The 22,447-nt window shown below is 35.3% G+C and overlaps 2 protein-coding genes across 3 annotated transcripts; one reads left to right on the plus strand and one right to left on the minus strand.

The window, feature by feature from the left end:
- Nucleotides 1-363: 363 nt before the first annotated feature.
- Nucleotides 364-1,737, minus strand: LOC147065324 (uncharacterized). The gene has a single exon (XM_085956967.1). The coding sequence runs from the start codon at nucleotides 1,735-1,737 to the stop codon at nucleotides 364-366; it is 1,374 nt and encodes a 457-aa protein (XP_085813093.1).
- An 11,562-nt stretch (nucleotides 1,738-13,299) lies between these two features.
- Scsalpha1 (Succinyl-coenzyme A synthetase alpha subunit 1) lies at nucleotides 13,300-22,366 on the plus strand. 2 transcript variants are annotated; one of them, XM_085956514.1, is made up of 7 exons: nucleotides 13,300-13,416; nucleotides 16,652-16,746; nucleotides 17,136-17,402; nucleotides 17,630-17,824; nucleotides 18,338-18,517; nucleotides 19,548-19,562; nucleotides 21,553-22,366. In XM_085956514.1, exons 1-7 carry the CDS (start codon nucleotides 13,380-13,382, stop codon nucleotides 21,766-21,768), a joined length of 1,005 nt encoding a protein of 334 aa, XP_085812640.1. In that variant the 5' UTR covers nucleotides 13,300-13,379; the 3' UTR covers nucleotides 21,769-22,366. The 2 variants fall into 2 exon arrangements, with proteins under 2 accessions (XP_085812640.1, XP_085812641.1); XM_085956515.1 differs by lacking the exon at nucleotides 19,548-19,562.
- The last annotated feature ends 81 nt before the right edge of the window (nucleotides 22,367-22,447 follow it).

Here is a 22,447-nt window from a genome sequence, read left to right on the forward strand (position 1 = left end):
CCGATCCCGGGTTCCAGAGTATGGAACTGATAGATTGAGCAAAGTGATTAACATCCATTAACTCTCGTGAAAACACAAATCTTTTAATACAACCTCCTTTCTGCGGATGTCCATAATATTATGATCGTCTTACGATCGGAGATGGTTTTAAAAAAAAGCACACTGAATGCTTAGGTACATATTTTACTTCATTCGTAACAATAGATAGAAAGAAAACAACAATGTATAATTTATTAAATAATCTTTTATTTACAGTATAAATCTAACATTAATCAAAAACGTGTCAAGCAACGAATATGTATAACAAACATCAATAAAGGCAACCAGAAAGAGATAAAAATAAAACTGAACATCAATAATAATTTAGTGCTTTTGTACGAATCCGTGTTCACTTCCATCGGAATGTCCTCCCTTCTTCCCGAAGTCACTGAAATGGTTGTAATGACCCTGGTGTCCTGCTTTAGAAGCGTGACCCTGATCGTGATCATAAGCTTGCCCCTTGTGATGGTGACCGCTTTTGCCAAAATGATCCTGATGATGCGCTGAATCATGCTTATCACCCTTAGAATGTCCTCCGTGAGATGAGTGATGGTTGGCTCCGAATCCATTGTGTTTGTCGAAGTGTCCGCTTTTGTGAGCATCATCGTAAAAGTCATGGTCTTTCTTGAATTCATCCTTGTGGTAGACGTTGTGGAATCCAGTGGTTTTAGATCCCTTCTTGTGTCCCTTTTTCTCACCAAAGCTGCCTCCTTTGTAATCCTTGGCTGCTTCATGCTTATGGCCATAATGGTCGGCGCTGTCGTGGTGTCCTGACTTGTGACCTCCAGCATCACTGTAATGTCCTTTGTGGCCGTCCTTGAAGTGCTTGCCGTGTTCACCTTTGTCGAAATGGCTAGCTGACTTATATCCTTTATCGCCCTTTTCTCCGTGGGTAGAATGACCGTCTGAACCGTAAGATTTTCCACCGCCATGTTTGAATGAGGAACCATGATGGCCGCCACCGTGTCCTGAGTTAGCATGTCCATAATCAGCGGCATATGATCCATCGTCACCAGATTTTCCTGCACTTCCGAAACCGGCTGATCCGTATCCTGTATCGGCCTCGAATTCAGCGGCGTAGTTAGGATGTCCACCGACACTTTTACCAAAATTATCCCCACTGTAATCGAAGCCTCCTGCGTAGCCAGCGAAATCGCCGGAATCATCATCACTGGATTCAGATGAAAACTTTCCACCGTCAGATTCTTCATCTCCGCTTTCATCACTTTCGTCACTTTCTTCTGAAGCCTTCTTCGGGGCAGGAGCTTGTTGGAGAAGTTGGCCGTAGCTATTCTTCGGTAAGACGCCAATATTAGCAGCCAAATTGGATGCTGGAGCGTAGCCATTGTACGATGAAGCCACAGGTGCGGTGTAATATTTTCCAGCTTGATGAACAGGCGATTGCGGCTTGGCAGCTGCAAATCCGTATGAGCCCAAACCAGCCGAGTAGGGGGCAGCACTGGGTTGTTGAGCTCCCACGTTAGGGAATGCGTTTAAGTGCTTGTGGACAGCTCCGGCTCCGAGCTGAACGTAACTGGCAGGTCCAGTACTGTCGCTGCGGAAGATGTATCCTGTTGCAGACGGGCTAAGATCTGATCCCATTGTCCTGGACATGTACATCTTTTCAACTTTGTGGTGAGATTCTGCGCTGCAAGCCGCTATAGCAGCGACCAATACTGCTGTTATAAACCTAGCCATATTGGGAATTGTTTATTGCTCTACGATCTGATTGATACTGATAAGTTCTGCCGATTGTTGTCTATTTATATTGCATACGTCTCTGAATAAGATTGATCTCGTTTCAACGCCATTGACAAGAGGCTGTTTTCGCAACATGCAAACAGAATCGAGCATGATCTAGCGACATTGAGAAATTCCTTCAACAGTGTAAGATAAATTGAGAAATTTCCTTTCCCCGCTTATAATTCTAAGTACACAATAAATATGTTTCTTTTATTATTATCGGCCCTGTTATTTGGAGGACGGCATGCAGATTTCGCGCCGACGGTTGCAATTATTTGTAATAAAAGTTGAGTTCACTAATTTTTATGAATTTAGCAATTTTCCGGGAAAGAAACTGTCTTTGTGTGATAACAATAGATGCACGAGTAACTAAAGATTAATACCGCACAAATAGAAATACGCCTTGCACCAAAATTAGATCAAACAATAACACGTGCACTTTTAATCAATTTTTTTATTTATTTATTAAAGAACAGGATTATTATAATATTACCCAACTATTAGATAACCCGAATTACGTTCCGGTCCGGTAAAATTCGACGGTTATATCTTGTTTTAGTAATTAGTATCTTATTAATGGTTATACACCATTCTTAGTTTATATTTCAATATTACGGTTAAAATCAATGAATCATATTATTATCATACTAGTGATTTATTAAGTACCCACCTACCTAGATTGGTAAGCTATTTATATTTACTGGAAAACACACAAACTACACAATGTATTGATCTACATACATATTAAAATAGTTTTCTTTGTAAGTATTCGATTGATTGGATGCAGTGGTTGGTCTACGCCTACGGCCTACGCCGTAGCAGGCAGCACGTCTGTCCGTAGCAGTTGTGATATTTTTTTTTTCGACCATGCCGATCCTAATAAGGTCATATGGGCCTCCACAGAGTAGAGGTTTGTATTAACAGATTTTTTTTACGAGAAATGGATGTCAGCCACTTGCTCAACCTATTAGGTCCATACCCTGACTCACACACATATTGAAAAACAATATGTGTACTTGCCAGACCCACGATATTAGTCAGTAATTATATTATATATGGATGATTACGTGATAGGCAGAACAATGCGTATATTATAATAGATGTAAAACTTAATCTTCATCTTCCCTCATGACTGATAATCGTAATGACCACAATGTATATTTATGCCGCGATAAAATGATTTACGCCGATATGAAATATTATTTCGGGATGATAATAATTATAACATATGTTTTTAAGATCTAGGCTCTAAGATGTGGTAGAATTGATGTGCTGACGATGAGATGATTGAGAAATGAGGAATATAACTACTGCTTTTTAATTACCCGCGTTCTCCGATTCTCCGGACACACTGTTTACCGAGGCCCAGAACGACTCTAAAGATGAAAGGTCAATTGAAAACTCCACTGGAAAGTTTACCGAATATGGTACCTAGTCCTAGGTACCTATCATATATCTGTTGCCTGAAGACCATGGACATCCAATCTACTAAAAATGATTTTATTCTCAGTTTTATAATGACTTAGGTGTACAATAATATACAAATATTTTACGTGATCATTCAATGTTGCTTAATTTAAAAATAATTACAAGATAAAAAGAACTTTCTTGAAATCATATAAACTTGACTTGACTAACTTAAACGATCAAAAGAATTTTTACTTGATAGAAATTTATACAAAATAAATATAGAATACTGAAATGTCATTTTGACATTTCATATTGATTTCCATAGTAACGCACGTATATAATAATAATTTAGTTGCTAGGACCCCAGACCCCCTAGCAACCAATAATAGTGTTTTACTTTTTACGGATTTTTACTCTGCTTAAAGATGGCTAAAATATTAAAAGAATGCATTGGCATCGTGTTCTGATATATTCTAAAAGTTTCAAATGTCTAGCTAATCGGGAAGTTAGTTAAAAATCGATTGCAAGATTTGTACTGGACAAACAACCACCGGACAAACAAGAATACGAGCTAATAAAAACGTTACCGGTTACCACTATTATTGGTCGCTAAGAGGGTGGTCCAAGAAACTAAATTATTAATATATACGTGCGTTACTATGGAAATCAAATGACATTTTAGTATTCTATATTTGTTTGTTTGTTGCAAAATAGCAAAAAAATGATTTGTTGACAATTGCCTATTTGTCCTAAATTATTAATACATAGAATTATCAAGTTTATGTGATTCAACAGAAAATTTAAAAACGTGGTAAGTATATAAAAAAGTTCTTTTTATCTTGTAATTATTTAAGTTCGGTTTTCTGTGTTACCAAGCATTATGGATGTTTTTAATTTTTAGTTTGTTAGGAATTTAAAAACATACAAAAACATAACTATAATCTTATTTACCACAGAAAACCAAACTTCAAATTAATAACTGCCATGAGAATTGTTGTTTTTTGACGGAAATAATCTGTAAACTTTGTTGGAAATATATATGTCAGTATGGTTCAAATTATTTATTTTCGATCAACGTTTTAAAAACCATTAAAGTGTTCAAAAAAACTTAACAATAAAAGATATCAAGAAATATGTGATATTTTTTGTTTTTTTTTTATTCCAAACAAAAAAGTTTCAGCACAAAGTTGTAAAAGAACTTTTGTGAAAGGAGTTATGATTGATTTTTCTTATAAATGTATGGAGCGGTCGCCTACTTAAATCCAATACGTCACACAGGACATCTGCCACGATTTCAGGTAAAACACCCCGTAAAACATGATTGTAGAGTACATAAGGCATGTATTTCAGGTAGGTAGTCTTAACTTTAGACAAACATCTAACATTTAATAAACATTTTTTTGGAAATCAAAAAGCGCCTAGCTCAAATCACGAACGCCAAACTAGGCCCTATGATAGGTAGAAAAAGCAAGCTCGCTCTTAGAAGCAAACTTCTTCTCTATACTGCGATCACCCGTCCCATTATGACATAATAATATGCTGCCCCCGTCTGGGGCTGTGCTAATCCTACAAAACGTTTTAAAACGCTACAGACTATACAAAACTAATCTCTTAGAACAATCACAGATGCCCCATGGTTTGTACGCAATACCACTCTTCATAGAGACTTAAACGTAGAAACCATTTACGACCACGGCTTGAAACTTTCTAAAAAATTCTACAGTTCCATGAAAGCAGACTTCCCAAACCAGTCGATCAAAGATCTCAACAATTACGATCCAGCCATCCCACCGAATTTTCGAGACCACAAGCGATACTGCTCTTAAGGTCTTCTTAGTCTATAATTTTCCTCTACAGTAGGAGACAAAGAAAAGAGGCCATTTGGTTCCCTCTCCACCTACATAGATATAAAAAATAAAATATTCCGCAGTGCTGACTCAGTCAATTCGAAGGAGAAACCACTGTATACCCCCTATTTTTCCCAGTTCTTTTTCATTATTTTTTTTCCATCAGACCCACGACGAAGAGCCATGCGCTCTTCGTTAATACAATATAATATACAAACGCGATTACTACAGATGACGAGGATAAAAGGCCATTTGGCCTTGGTGCCTCATATCAGACAGGGCTCTAGCCTGGGGGCCTGGGCTCAGGAGGGGCCCATCGTGGCGAGTCGACCAGATAAGTGAGATAAACACACATCACAAATTTGCTCTAATAGTAAAAAAGTCGCCTACGTTGCTATTTTCCTTCAATTATGTGGTTATACGATAGAATTTTTAATTGTGTATAGTCGACAATAAATTCCATAATTCAAATGGGTGTACTTATTAAAATATACAAAAAACACTTAATTAATTTTATTCACATTAATTTTACTGCGTACACCATTTGGAAAACGCTACTTTAGAGCGTCATACTGCCGTTATCCTCAACGATAGGTAGGGGGCCCGCCAAAGATCCTAGCCTGGGGGCCCGCTTCAGGATGTGGGGGTCATGCCTCATATTATACCTATATATAATTGAATTATTTTATAGGAAGTCATTCAATTTCTTTGTTCAAAACCCCACGGTATAACATAAAATGTCCCAGGACTAAGATTTTATTATTTTGGGCAGTGTGTCAGGTTAATGGGGCAGAGGGCGTCTTGCCGAGAGACTTGGCTCGCAGATGGAGAAAGCTGCTCCAGAATTCGGCAGTATTCAGGTGATCGTGTTCCTAAGTCATAAGTGGGACAACGAGGAAGAAGAAGTAGGTAGACGCCCCACTGAATGTTCACTGTATAAGTACATTCTTCTTGCCAGAGTGACGCACCGCGTATTCCCCCGTTGATTAACCTGCATCTATGTGCTTTCGCAGAAGGGTTCTTACATTTTCCTGCAACCGCTTATCACTTCCTGCGACATTCAACTTCAGGAAGGTGGAACCTCTCTCTTGAAATACATTGAGTGATTTTTTTTAAATATTCATTAGTTTTGTGCTGACAGCGCTGATTCTACTACTATACTAAATCATTTATATTATAATTACAAGATAAAAAGAACTTTTTATATACAACGTTTTTAAATTTTCTGTTGAATCATATAAACATGACTTAACTAGCTTAAACAATCAAAAAAATGTGTACTTGATATAAATAATACTGAAATGTCATTTTGACATTTCATATTGATTTCCATAGTAACGCACGTATATTATATTTATTAATAATTTAGTTGCTAGGACCCCCCAGACCCCATAGCAATCAATAATAGTGGATTGGATTACCGAAATAACTTTGCATACAAAACAGAATTAACTGAAAATGAATTCAATTCTACTTAAAGATGGCTGAAAGAGATAGGTAGGTATACCTACATAATGAATCAGTACGCTGATTCGATGTGATTTTTGTCGAATCCATTGCTGCTATCTGACCACTAACACTTAGGTACTAGTGATTCGATTTATTATTAACCCAGGTTAAACCCGCACTACTGACAGCGGTTGGATGTAGGCGCAGTTTCCTCTACCCGCATGTCACCTCACCACTCCACCGCTACTATCCGACCACTTTATCTACTCGTGCTGAATTATTGCTGTAAGTGTTTTATTTAGTCCGTTGTATAATTAACTTAAGAACCTTTACTACCACCAATGTAGTCTATAAACTGTGCAAGGTTCATCAATATCGGTTCAGTAGTTTTTAAGTTCTAATAGACAGACAGACAAAAAACTGTAGCTTGTGTTTTGTTCGCTGATCAAAAAGCAAATATTTTGAAATCAGACACTTTTAATTTTATTATTAGTGACGCCCACGTTGGCCGAGCGGCTTGAGGGTCGGATTATAATGTCGTAGGCTCGAATCCTGGGTCTGGAGTCTGAAAAATACACATATTGTTTTTCAATTTGTTTTTGGAGTCAGAGTATGGACCTAACAGGTTGAGCGAGTGGCTATCATCCATTTCTCGTAAAAAAAACAAAAATCTGTTAATACAAACTTCCACTCCGTGAGTCCCATATGGTCCTATTAAGATCGGACATGGTCTTATATAATTATTATATATAACTATTTAGGTAACAACATCAATCTCTCGTGGTGCAGTGCCTAAGACGCTGGCCTTCCATCCGGGAGCTCTGGGTTCGATTCCAGTGAGGACACAATATATTTATGTGATTTTCTCAAAGCCTGTGTGTTTGTAATTGTTCAAAATTACTAACCACCTTGCACGAAAAAGCACTGACATGGTTACTAACAGGGAACTCAGAAATAATGGGAACTGAAATACCTAACGGGTAAAAAGTAGCAGGCAACCGATCTCGAGTGCGGAAGAATGCGGGATAAACTTAAACATGTGTCAAGAATACGTCATACGTCGAATACTGACAACACTGCTCTCGGTTTATGCATTGACGCTCATTTTTGATATTGGTGTATTACAAACACTATGTATTACACGTCCATAATGTTCATTCATTGTCGTAGGACACTCATACATTCAAAACCCTGCGTCAAAATGTAGTGTATTGAATATAGCCTATCGGAATTCTCTGTTCTGGTAAAAAAAAGATATATTAGGTACTACTCCTTGTTATAAGTACTTAATATTATGTGTCCCATTTGAGTACCTACAAACATATAATATTATTATTATCATTGCGAAATGAAAGTTGAATGCAATTCAAACCTAGATAAATATATTAATATGCATACTATTGCCTGTGATGTGGATATTCAATTTTAGGCTAAGTGTCTGCACATTTTACACGCATAAAAACGTAATAAATGCGGTGGCCAACTGTAAATTCGTGAAAGACCTTCAATTATTTCCGTTCTCAAATATCGCCAGTGTCCGCCAAGGTATTATGGGCCCCAGGCTTAGACCATAGACACATCTAGAGTCTAGACGCCACCCATTGCATTGCTAAATGAAGCTGCGTGCCGTGCGTTTGGTTTGTGGGCGAGCGAATGCATTCGTATACAAATGTTTGAGACCATAGACCATTTCGCTAGTGCTCGCCCAAAGTGCTCGCACTAGACAATCAGAATTAAAATATAATTTTCTTTTTTTTACGTTATATAGTATTTTTAAGCGGTCACAATGCAACCATTAGGTAAAAATATTCATAATTTAAGTTATTTTTAAAGAAACACGGTCACTTGATATTACAATATATAATAATATACAAATAAATTATCACGAACATGTATCAACTTACCTATGAAACGTAATACCATCTTCTTGCGTATCAGTACGGCTACCACATTTTAATACAACACACAGACCATCTTTTCTACTAAATTAACTAAAAATATTTACCACTGACTTTATGTTTAACACAAAAAAAAATAATTTTAGCAACACGCGCTCGCAGGTTATCGACGCTTAGTTAAACAACAAACTAAGATTTGGCGGCGACACCATAGTAAACTATCTCACGCATCTGTAAACCTTTTATTTTACTATAGCGTGTGTCGGAGAGATTATAAGGGTGAGGAATACTTTCTCACTCGCACTTATGCATCGTTTTTGTTCAGGCCTTGGCCCCATGTATTTTTATAGGGAATACAATATAGATGCACGTATTAACACTTATTATGATACTGTTTTGGATAGAGGGGATCACCACCACTATTGTCAGGGAGTTTCTTACATATAGGGGTAGAATAATAGTAGACGCCTAATAGTGGGCACTATCACCACCACGTGGACGCTGGAGGGATCTGCGGGTCTATTCTATACACAAGCCTGCTTTTCCGCTAAGGCAGCTAAATAGGGTAGGAAAGTATCGAATTTTAACACTTGTCTTATTGTAACAATTACAATAAGTTAACCGTCTGAACTGTCAAAACTGTCTATCTCGGTCTAAAATTTATCATAGCTAAGAGACGTGCTGTGCTTGTTAATAATTCGATACTTTCCTACCCTATTTGGCTGCCGTACCGGACCGAAAGCAGCCTTGTGTATAGAATAGACCCGCTGGGGGACGTTTCTGACCACAGGTGCAGTAGGGGGTGTTGAAGAGCAAGTATGCAATAATAAAACATAATACCTATATACCCTGATATGGTATAATTGATAGAACAGCACTAAGCTCATCCCTAAGATCAGTTTTTATTTATAATTTTTTTGGGATGGTTAGATACTAATAACCCAATAATAATCTAACTAGTAAGTATATTTATGTGAAATTTCATATTTTTACTCACCCACTTACCAAGACCCGAATGTGAATGCGTCCACTAATATGTACATATCTATAGTTATATATTATATACATATTTTGTCATTTTTTTTTTTTGGGAAACTATGAGGTAGATTGTAATTATAACGTGGACCTATCATCAAGATTCATCCAAATTGTGGGTTCATATTTTTTGCTCCCGGGGGAAGATTTGGCGGAAAAAATATTAAAACGTCGGTATATTCCGTCTATAATAATATATTACTCAACATTTGAAAACATCTCAGTGAAATATAGAACCCACCAGAAAAAATATTTTTGAGAAAATTCGACGCCCAGCTGGATTCTAACACTCGCCCCTGGGATTCGCGCCCATGTGGTCTACCACTTAAGCTGTGTGTATCCTGTCTTATTGCAACGTAATTAACTAGTAGTTTTTACAATTCTCTCTGAAGCGCTTTCTAAATTGTATTCAGAGCGTTGGTAACGCACGTCGGCACGAATCCCAGGGCTCGGGATCGAATCCCGCTGAGCGTCGTATTATTTTTCAAAAATACTTCTCTAAGGTGTTTTCAAATTATGTCTTACAAAAGAATGTTACATTGTTAGATCTTGTGAATTATTTGTTGAATAAATATATTATAATACCTATATATTATTCATTTGCTAATTTTGTATTGTTACCAATTTAGGCACCTACTGGTAGTGTGACTATAAATTGTGATTATTACAGCATAAGTTACATAGCCACTCCATCAACAAAGTGACATGGGTAGTAAATAAATTTAAAACAAAATGAATACTAACTATTACGTCTTTATCATAATTATTCAATGACCATCAGCGCATCTATTTTATACACAAGACTGCTATCGGCCGCTACGGGAGCTATTTAGGGTAGGTTTGTATCGAAGTATTAGCGCTTATTGTAACAATTACAATAAGTTAGTTGTAATTGTTACAAAAAGTGCTATGTTTTAACAGCACCTCTCTTGGCTGTGCTCAATTTTAGAGCGAGAGAAACAGATTTGACTTTTTAGATACGGCTAACTTATTGTATTTGTTACAATAAGTGCTAATCCTTCGATACAAATCTACCCTAGATAGCTGATGTAGCGGCCGAAAGCAGTCTTGTGTATAGAATTAGTTGCGCTGGACTGATAATAAATTCGCAGGTGATTAATTGACAAAATTGACAAAATGAAGCCAATCATATCGGTTATTTAGTTACCTACTTGAATTAAGTAGTCACTATATATTTTTTTTAAATTTTATATTATGACTTAATTAAATCAACGATTGTAAACCGTTCGATATAGATTTTCTTCGATATTTTTATTATTCCCAGTGCCACGAAATCGTAAGTTATTTTAGCCCACTACTCGGTGCAACTCTGTATAATACATAACAGTTCATAGAAAATTCATGTTCACTAGAGCCTGAAAATGTTCAAAGGTTGTCTACTGATTTTTGCACACCTGGTTTCAGATTAGTCACTTTGTTTGACTAAAAGTGCATTCCTATACGCTTTCCATAATTTACATGAGCAACCATGATAAAAATTTTCCAAGGTTCGCCGAGTTTCTATTGCAATGTCCAGGCCATAAACTGGTAATAATATTTTAAAACTATAGGTTCTTCGACAACAATATGAATCAAATCATAGGTATCTTTGTCAATTTCTAAAATATTGATGTTGACATACACATCCTACTGCTGCCATGCCCTCCACATCCTGAAGCGGGCCCCCTACCTATCGCCAAGGTTAAGTGAAGTTTGATGTTCTACAGTAGAGTTCCCCAAATGGTATTCCGCGGATCCCCATGGTTCTGTGAGGTATACCTAGGATGTTCCATGTACTTTTATTATATTTTTCAATAAATCCACTTGAATTATTGAGACGTCAGCACTCGATATCATATTATAAAGCACTGATCGTGTCAATAAAGTAACATGCAACCAATTCGCTATATTGTATAAATAGCCATTTGTATTAGTCAGGAAATACACATTATTATAAAAAAATAAGAGTGAATAATTGTCCTTTTTATATTCATACCTCATCAGATTGCATCGCACAGCCACATATTTTTAAATGTCAATATTTTGCAGTCAAATAGCGCCGCAGGCGAGTTTCTTACTATTAGAACAAATTTGTGGCGTCTGTTTATCTCACTTAACTGGGCCCCCCTTAAGCCCAGGCATCCAGGCTAGAGCCCTGTCAGCCCCCCTTTGTGGGGGCCATGACTGCTTCCACGAAACATACCTACTCTCAAGCAGCGATGTTTTTAAGTGCCTGGAAGTCTGAGACTCGTACAGCTTTGGAGGCTCCTTTGTGAAAATGTTGCCTGTGTGATACACTGCCATTGAATAATACAATACAAAAATATGATAGTTGATTTTTTTATGCTTCCATTATTTTTCAAACCAAGATGTCAGTGCTTTCTAACAAAACGACTGATGATGAATGGTTTGGTTCACGGAAAACCACCACTGCTCTCAAAAGATGCAATACCTATTCGTATTTTGTACAACTGTAATAAAAATCAAATGTCACTCAGAATTCAAATTCGTGTGGGGAATGAGGACGATTTTGTATATCCATGAGAAATTGTGTGGTGAATTACTGTTAACTCACCTCATTGCAAAAAATAACATTGACATGTAGGTACACTAGTTACTATTACCTATATATACATTTAAAAAAGGGGTAGTGCGAGCAGTGCACCCGGACAGGGCGCCATCTTAGAATGGGGCGCCAAAATCAACAACAAAAATAAAGATTCATGATCGATCTGGTATGAATCTAATGTGGTAGGAAAAAATAAATGCAAAAACATAATATAATAATTATTATTACATGGAACAAAATGTATTGTTTAATCCACCGGTCTCACCATGTCTATTTCGAGTATATTCTATCTCTATATCTATTCTATTCTATTATTATTGCAGTCGATTCTAGTCTATTCTTACCCTATTTGGAGTCCCCTCTCTAAAGAAATATACATACAGGAAGGTACCAGGTCCACGATCAAACCATAGTTTGGAAGCCTTCACCGATATACAATTAAAACACGTGCAGAAGCATTTATTTGTAAGTCAAATTAAATATAGTTTGGACAGTCCACGTTGTACAATTTTGCGTGCTTTTATACAAACAATATTTCACAATATGATAGATAGTACCTAACTATTTTCGATAAAACAATACAAATTTTCTTTCAAATATGACCACATTGTTTGTCGGTATACGTCAAAGAGATATACGTATACTTATACGTTTCCCATGCTCGGTAAAATTCGAAAAAATATAACCTCCCTCCCATTGTATGCGCGCCTGTCATTGTGCACCAAAGTTAATTATTGTAAATAATCTTATTAGTTAAACATTTACCCACCAAATATAATTGTATGTTTCCTCAGTAAAGTTACCGAGCGGTGATGTGTCAGATTATAGTGTCGTAACTCCCGGGTACGAATTTCAGGTCTGGAAAAATTCACATGTTGCTTTTGGACATAAAGAATCGGTTGAGCAATTTCTGTTCAACATCTACTATTAAAACCGTCACTTTGCTCCTAACTACTATGATAAGTATTCAACGCTTTCCAAGCGTTTTCTTTTGTTAGGTACAGAACATGTTTTATCGTATAAATTTTCCAATACTTTCAAGTAGGTACGACATAATAATAATATGTTTTTATCACACACATTTAAATTCAACAAAAGCATTTTTTTATTCCCTAGTATTTTTAGCTAAATATGGTGAGAAGATCGTTGATGTTGATAACTTAATAATGGTGAAATTATCATTTATATAATAAATGAAATTATATTAAACGCAAATATTTATTTTCTTTTTTTAATCGGTACAACTATTACCATATATTTTTTTATCATACAAATTCATAATTTTATAATTTTGACAAGTTGGCTGCCTGTTGGCCCATATCCTACCATAGACTAATAAAGTTGGTTAAACTGACAAGTACGTAACTTTTTTATTACAGCAGATTAAAAATGGCTGCTGCCGTCAGGTTCCTCACCCGCGCTAAAGGTATTTTATATTTCATTAATTATGTAATCATTGTTATTGGAATAATACAGTGATCATGTGAAATTATGCTCCGGTTGATGCTGAAATAAGCCGCCACTCAGGCCTAATTTGAAAACAATTTTTAATAATCTTTTACTTTCATTTTATCTTCATTCATACCGCGGAATTGTCAAACATAATGTAGCTTAGAACAAAAATAACATGACATTTTATTTACTACACTTACCTGAACGTTAAACGGTCAAACCATCGGAATGTCAGTAGTTTTCTAATGTTATGTATTGATTGTTCTTTTCTACATTTGTCTGGGTCATGGTCTCCATCCCATTTCACAGGTTATTATTAACTTGAATGTTCCCGATGTATTACATTGTGTTATGAGTTTTTTTATTACTTACATCAGTCAATATCGTTTTTATATTGTGTTCTATTGTATGCAATTGCGCAAAGGTCGTCGTTTCAGCCCGCCTTTATCTTTACGTTCACCCAATATTATTTTCCCAATGTGCAAAGTTCAATTGATTCAACATTTTCGTCAATTGAAAGGGAGTTCTCGTCCGTCAATTTTGTTATCAATTTGACATGTTGACAATAAGAATGTATTATTCATTGTTTATATTCCCTATATAATTAATTAGTGCTATTAAATGTTGACATCGCCTCCTTGTGCCCAACTAAATTTAATTTTCAATATTTTCATGCCTTCTGTCAAAAATAATCTTTGCTAGTACCTAGGTATAGTTAATTGACTGAAAGTAGATTAAAAAAAACGTCTTTTTAATAATGTACGGCATTGTAAAAGCTTGGTATGAAATCATTTCCCACCACAAAATATTATTTCGGGCTATTATTCAATTTCGTCAATTAAGATTCATTTGCAATGTTTACTTTAGAAAACATAAGTACAGCATTTCAAAACAGTATAATAACTCACGTATAATAATTTATGTAATGTTGTTACTATTATCAAAAGTGCTTTTAAGAAAAAATCTGGATAGATTTTTATGCTTATTAATAAAACTAAAGTACCATACTCAATACTGGTTTTGTGATCAAGGTTTTTTGAGTCCAAAAAAACCAAACCAAACCCTAGCACAACTTGCTGTAACTCAAAAATAAATAGGTTGGTTAGGTTTCGGTTTAGTTTTTACCTTAATAGTTTAGTAGACAATTATTTCTGTCGCCGGAGATTTTTTTCGATCCTATAATTATTATTAATATAAAGTTTGATATTTTCATAAATTTCGATGCATCATTATCACACAATTGTGTTGGGTTAGGTTAGGTTAGGTTGGGTTTTGTCTAAAAAGAAAGTTATAAAAGGTCATTTGCGGCACCATTACCCCTTTACCAAACTAAATTTACGATGCATTCATTTGAATGTATGTAATTCAGATCAAAATAATCAATGCATATTTGTTTTGGCTAACGAGTACTTATTGCTTAATGAAATTGTAGTCAGATGCTGTACATTTTTTTGACCACGCTATTTTATGTAGTACATATTTATATACCTACATGACTTGTGGAACTGGAATTGTGTCTATGACGGTTGTATTGTATTTGTAAAAATTATTGAAGTTTGCTTTGTCATGGTTAAAAAATCCTAGATTGGCGCGTACACGCTGCAAACAACAACAAAAAAATGTGGCTACTTGAGCTTAAGTTTTGCAGGCTTAAGTTTTCTTTCAGCAGGCTTTTGCAGGCTTTCCTTGTGGTTAGTGTGGACCGGCTCTAAAATGACACGTGAAATCTTCCCATCAAGAACATTAGCAAAAACCTCATAATTTTTTATGTTCTTTTTGTCACGTTTTGGTAAAATATGTAATTTTCTGGATAATGCCCCTCCTGACAGCTTCTGAGTAATTTGTCAGCTTTTTTTTAGTATCCAACAATGTAATATTTATTCCATGTTGAATAGAAAAGTCTAAGGTGGGTCGCGTAGATAAACTCGACAATATACGACTGCACTATATCAACTTTGTCGGTGTGATTTTGTTGGCATTCACAAAACACATGTAACAATGCACACAACCTTGATATCATTGTTGGTTGGAAAACATCATATGTTGACGCTTGAAACAAATGTAGTCGGACATGGTCAGCATGCATGTTGATGAAGTGTGTAGTATTGTGCGGATTCCGCATAGTGCACCAATCGCTTTTAGTTGCTGGCCTGATGGATCCCATCATCATTTATGGCACTACAACCTTTCGTGAACTCTGAACGTCTGAAAACTTCCTCCATCCTGGACGATCCAGCGCCAACACTCTAATTGCTTTGACTGAGTATTTTAAAATCTCCCGTGGCACAGTCCAGTCATCTCAGTTTCGGCCGTCCAGGTCTTCTCTTGCCATCAGGGGTTGGGTATATAATGTATAGCCTCCGGCATTCTACGCACGTGGCCGATCCAGCGTAGTCTCTGCATTTTCATATGCCACGTGATCTTTTCGCCCCCATAAAGTGTGTATAGTTCCTCATTATACTTTGACCTCTAAATGCCACCTTGAACAGCCCCAAAGATTCTTCTAAAAACTCACCTCTCAAAGATATCTATACTAACTTCTCTCATCCTGTTTGCTGAGTGCCCAGCATTCTGATCCATATGTTAATACCGGGCGCAGGAGAGTTTTATATAAGGTTGTTTTGGTTTTTCTCGAGAGTGCTTTGTTCTTTAAAAGCTTTTGGAGACCAAAATAGCACCTGTTGGCGAGGGTGATCCGGCATTTTATGTCGTCGCCCGTCTTATTACTGTTTGTGTATGAATACACAGTTTCGAAAGCATCACCGTCAATGATAAAAGTGTTATTATCATGTGTTGCACTGTAGAGAACTGGCATGTATTTTGTTTTACTTTCGTTTATCCGGAATCCCATGTTTGCAGCAGCTGTTGGATCCCATAATAGCATGAAAATGGCAATGACGACGATCATAGTGAAATGATATTTCAGTATAGGAAATATCCTTCCAACAATTGAACTGCTGTGCATTGATATATTTCTAATTGATGAATGTTGCCGATATTTCCACATATTTCTTATTTTCGTAAGTGCCATTATAAAATGCCTGTTTCTTTCTGGTGTACATTGAGTATTTTGACTCGATTAATAATCACATCTGTGAGTGCAGATATGTGTGCAACTTTGTTTGGGTTTCTGATATATATTTCTATATAAAGAACACTAGTTAGTGGCCGGTTTCAAGGTGATTCTTAATTTTTAATGTTTATTACAGATGGCCTTTTCCTCACGAACGTGCGGTACAACTCACAGTACAACCAGACTCGCAAGAATCTTAAGCTGACGGCTAACACCAAAGTGATATGTCAGGTAAGAACTAATATAATTTATATATCTACATAAATAACATTGTTAAGAAATATGTACTGCAACCTTTTCAATGTGTACTTCTCAGCAATATATTTTTTACTGCTTAAAATTAAGTCTCTTGTAACATTAATGTCATATAAATATTAGGTATTGAATCTGACGCAGATACTCTCTAAAGGATAAAACACAACCATAACTAGCTGAATTATAGCAATTTATGAAGATGATAATTGCCGTTTGCAAGTGAGCATAGAGATAGAGACTACACAGTACAGAGATGATCTTAAAATTTAACTGAAAACTTAATACTTTTTGTGTCTTACGTAGATATTGGTATATTGGCATAACGTAAATTATAACTGACTGATAACTGAAATCTATTTTCCTAGGGTTTCACTGGAAAGCAGGCAACTTTCCATATGAAGCAGGCCATTGAATATGGCACCAAAGTGGTGGGAGGTGTGTCTCCTGGCAAGGGAGGCAAGACCCACTTGGAACTGCCGGTCTTCAACAGCGTCGCGGATGCCCGCAACGCCACAGGCGCTGATGCGTCAGTTATTTATGTTCCCCCTCCTGCGGCAGCTAACGCCATTATCGAGGCCATTGATGCTCAGATGCCACTCATTGTATGCATCACTGAGGGTATCCCACAACATGTAAGTTTATCTATCTATACACATGGTTCTGTGATCCTTTTCAGATACATTTAATAAGTTAGATGGCATTATAAAATAGAATAGCTTTGACTGTTTGATCATGACTTTTGATTATAGTCGAAGTAATTAAAAGTAATGAGGAACTAGCTATTTTATAAAAAAATAGTACATATTAAATTTATTGTTTTAAAAATTAATATTGATAATAATAATTCTTGAAATTTCAGGACATGGTACGCGTGAAGCACAAGCTTCTACGACAGAACGTTTCAAGATTAGTAGGTCCCAACTGTCCCGGTATTATTGCCCCGGAACAGTGCAAAATTGGAATCATGCCCGGACACATTCACAAGAAGGGAAAGGTGGGCGTAGTTTCAAGGTCTGGTACACTCACGTATGAGGCTGTTCAGCAAACCACTGAGGTAATTATTGAACATGAGCTTATTTATTATTTCCGACATCTTTTACATGGAACATATTACATTGTTTTCTCTCGGTCGGCGTTGCTTTAACTATGTCATGCGTTCTGTCAAAACTATCAAACTTCACGCTATGTGGTATGTTTATAGTAGTAGCAGTGATATAGTGATTTTACATAGGAACAAATCACCCTGATATTTCCACTTTCTACCAGTGGTGAGAGGATGGACACAACAATATGAAATCAAAATAAGCAGTCATAATTAATTCAAAGTATTATTACAGATCAGAGTGCATAAGACAAATGTCAGTATCAAAATTGATTATGAATTAAATAAAAGCTTAATAAATTCATTTCATTGAAACATTCATGTATTTAATTGCTTCTTTTGATATATTACGATTACGCACTAAGGCACTCATGCAAACCCTGCTGAAGATATATAAAAGTGAGTCGATGTATTTTACAAAATAAATTATATCTATATTTTTAATATCGACCGTTTATTCATTAGGTAGGTCTAGGACAGACATTGTGTGTCGGAATTGGCGGCGATCCATTCAATGGAACGGATTTCATCGACTGCCTAGAAGTCTTCCTGAACGATCCCGAGACTCACGGAATCATCTTCATCGGAGAAATTGGCGGAGTAGCAGAGGAACAAGCGGCTGAATATCTCATCAAACACAACTCTGTAAGTCCATCCAACAGTAGCAAAGAATTTGTTTTTTTTTTGTTTAACTAAGAGTGAATTATTGTGGTATATTAATTGACATAGAGCTTAGTTTTGGTTTGTTCAAGTGGTTAATGGGGAGATATTCAAAATGGTAACTAATACATTGAACGCGATGTACATACATAGTGACATACTTCATTTATAAGATGAATGAGAAATTTATATAAAACTGCTGGTTAGTTTTTAAAATTCAATCAAACCCTGCCTAATCCAAACCATCATAGTGGAGGTAGTCTGTTTAGATCTGACAAAAATTGTGTACACGTTGTCAGTTTTACTTATTTGTTTTCACTGAGTTAGAGTATTGAGTGTGTCTTAGTTGTTTATTATATAATATGTTAATGGAAATTTAAAAAAAAAATATACTATATGCCAGTTGGCACTTCTGCCATAGAAACTTCTGAGGATTTTTACAGATGGCACATTATACATCACATGCGGACCATCAAATATCCACCTTATGAACAATATTTAGTATAGCTCGGAATTGAAAATAGCGTGTGCTCTGGTGGGTTTGTGCAGCTACTGTGGCAGAACCGCTGGTATAGATATATTCTACAACCTACAAAATATCGATTTAAATACACAATCTCACAATAATGGAAAAAATTAATTTTTTTACTACCAATCTGAACAAGGCAAAATCAGACATCTGACAAAATTGCAACATTTTGATGGCAAAAGGGGGCCATTTGCAATATATTGTCAAATATGTCGGTTAAACCGAATACATATGATTATTTTTTTCCTTAAACTAAACAAATAACACTCCAACAGGTTAAACAGTACTAAAATGTTATGTATATCACTCGATTATTTTGTTTACTAGAGCAAATTGAAATCTTATTTTTGCTCTCCTGAACATTCTCAAAAATGACAGATGGTCCCTTCTGCCATATTGATTACCGATTTATTGTGTTTTTATAAATTTCTTCATACTTTGTAATTTGGTGGTGGCTATTGACATGAAATTTTACTTTTTCTACAGGGTTATGGTCGCAAGGTTAGTCGTTGTCCCAACAGGTGGAATAACACGCAGATTCTTATTATTTACACTCCAGAATAAAGGTTTTGTAGAGAATTAAAATTGATTTGCTCTTCATCATCAAACTCTTAATTTCATTTCACTTGGTTTTGAATGTTTTATCGCTGCGCTGCCTGCCAATCAAATATGTCTCTACTTATCTCGCATTATTATGATACACGACTCGGTCTTACGTATTATATTCCATATGGAAACTTCCTTCACTGTTTATGTATAATTGGATAACTCATTACAATATACGTCATACTTATCTAGCTTTATTATGGTTATTTCCAGCATCAATATCCTTTTTCCTAAAGCATCTGTAAGCCTGCCATAAAATACTCAATAATGATCTTATGTAATTCTAAAATGCACTTACTATATTATATAAAAGATATTTGCTTGCAATATCTTTGGGCAATGGGATATTGGCACCGTTTCTCTAGCTGTAGGAATACTTGAAATATTTATTGCAACATGAGAATTATTACGACATGAGAAAATGTCTTGGAACAAGTAGTGTCCATATTATACAATTGATTTTTATGCATCCGTTTTGATGCGAATGGTTCATTACATACATTTAAAAAATCTTATCCAGACTATTTTCGAAAAATTATTACTGGTGATGTTTCTATTTTATGTCATAGTATCGTCTCAACTACTTGCAAGAAATCAATCATAGTTTAATTTATTGAATCAAAGTTGAAATTGAAGCGAAAGATACTAATTTATTCATACGAAATTACAAGTATTCCTGCAATTTTAATGTGAAACATCCTTGGGAAACATCTCAAACAATATCTTGTATTATAAGGCTACTTATTCATAAAGTGAAATAATATTTGTATATTACTATTTAATATATCGTTTTTATTTTATATTACAACACTTGTTGGCAAGAATATGACATCCATCTTTAAAGATTTTGCACAATTATGAAGGGAAATAGGATCATAATGTCATTGGTGATTATTTATATTATATAATAGACAGATTGAAATTATTTGTATTAATAACCCATCATGCTTATTGGCATTTGTGTTCTAAATTTTATCAATAGGTTTTCAAAATAATATCATTTATTAGTTGTAGAATATTCCATTGTATTTTAATGTGTGATTGCATCTTTGTGAATAAATTAATTGTTTTAAAGTTTTGTAGAATTGAATGGGCTAACATAGTTTGTTACATTCATACATTCTAAATATGGGATAAAAAGAATTTTCAATCCAAAAAAATAATCCTGGGGAGTGGCAATGGACTTTTTACTATTCATCATTTTTTTAGATACATTTTTTTACTGTTGGCTGTCAAATATGTATATTATTATGATAATTAATATCTATCTGTGGTCGACTAACAATTCAGAAATACATTCATTCGGTTGTAAAAACTAACCACTTTTTTCTGTGGGTTTTCTATTGAATATATATTTTTTAGTTATTTTGATTCAATTAATTCTTTAAATGCCAGGAGATATTAGAATGGTGGTACCCGCCGGGCCACAAATTTCTATGAAAAAATAAAACTTGAACATCATTATATAGAAATATATTAAAAGTAGGTATAATATCATAAAGACTTGTGTATCGGTTAAGAATGTCTCCATGATTACAAGAGATGGCAGTATATCGTGTACAATATATTATTTTTTTTATTTAAAACGACCGACCGGGGCTAGTCTAGCGAGTGTAAAGTACAGCCTGTATACACGCTCATTTGTAGAAAGCATAAACGCACGTGTGGCATAAATCCGGTTATACTACAAAAATATAAATATTTTTTAGATTTTGATATATTTAATTTTTCTATTATTTTCAATGGATGGTTAGTATGTTAAATATAAAAAAAAAAACGGCAATTCAATAAATCTCATAGCTGTAAATATTATAAGTCAATAATATTATCCCTGACAAGTTTTCTCTGAAGAAATGAAATACAGCAGTGTTCTTATTCTGTTTAGGGAATCAAAGCTAAGCCAGTGGTGTCCTTCATTGCCGGTCTGTCGGCCCCGCCCGGCAGAAGAATGGGCCACGCCGGTGCCATCATCTCCGGAGGACGAGGAGGCGCACAAGACAAGATCGACGCTCTAAGAGCTGCCGGAGTCATCGTCACCCCTTCGCCCGCCAAGATGGGACAGGAACTGCTCAAGGAAATGAAGAGGCTAGAGCTCGTTTAAGTCCCACTCCGCTCACGTTACTAGACTCCTAGGAAATCTGTCACTATTCAAACTGCCATCTCCGATCGCATACCGACAAGTATTTATCGTTTAAAAACAGTTATTCATTTACATATCTTCCCTTTCGCAAATGAATTTCTCATTTAATTATCCGATGTTTATGAAGTCGTAACTTTGAAATGTTTATATAATATTTTATAAAAATATCTATATTAAATTTTAAAATACTCACTTTCTTAAATATAAAATTTGCTAAACTTTTTACAGCCGCAGGGGATTATAATCGGTGAATAATGAATGTTTTTAAATGGTGACGTATCGATTGGATTTATCTCATGAAGATATGTATTTAATAGATCGTTTCTGTCAGATTCGGACTCTCATATTGATTAAAGTGTCCGTTGATCTCTGAAATGGACTATTAGATAATATTTAAACATATTGATATATTGTCAAATAACCATTTAAATGTTAGTTGATTTGTTCTAAGACCTGTGAATATATGTCTCTTGTTATGTTATAATATAATATGAGCCCGACTATGTTGATGTTGCAAGACTAAACTTCGGTTATTCAAATAAACTTATTTATTTATATACATTTGTGCCACCTTAATTTTTTATACCCCGCTTTTCATAAAACGATATTCCTACCACCGATTTTATACAGATGAATTGAT

Source organism: Rhyacophila brunnea, unplaced genomic scaffold (genome assembly GCF_057557595.1).
Source record: "Rhyacophila brunnea isolate RB1 unplaced genomic scaffold, BYU_Rbru_1.0 scaffold_6, whole genome shotgun sequence".
NCBI lineage: Eukaryota > Metazoa > Arthropoda > Insecta > Trichoptera > Rhyacophilidae > Rhyacophila > Rhyacophila brunnea.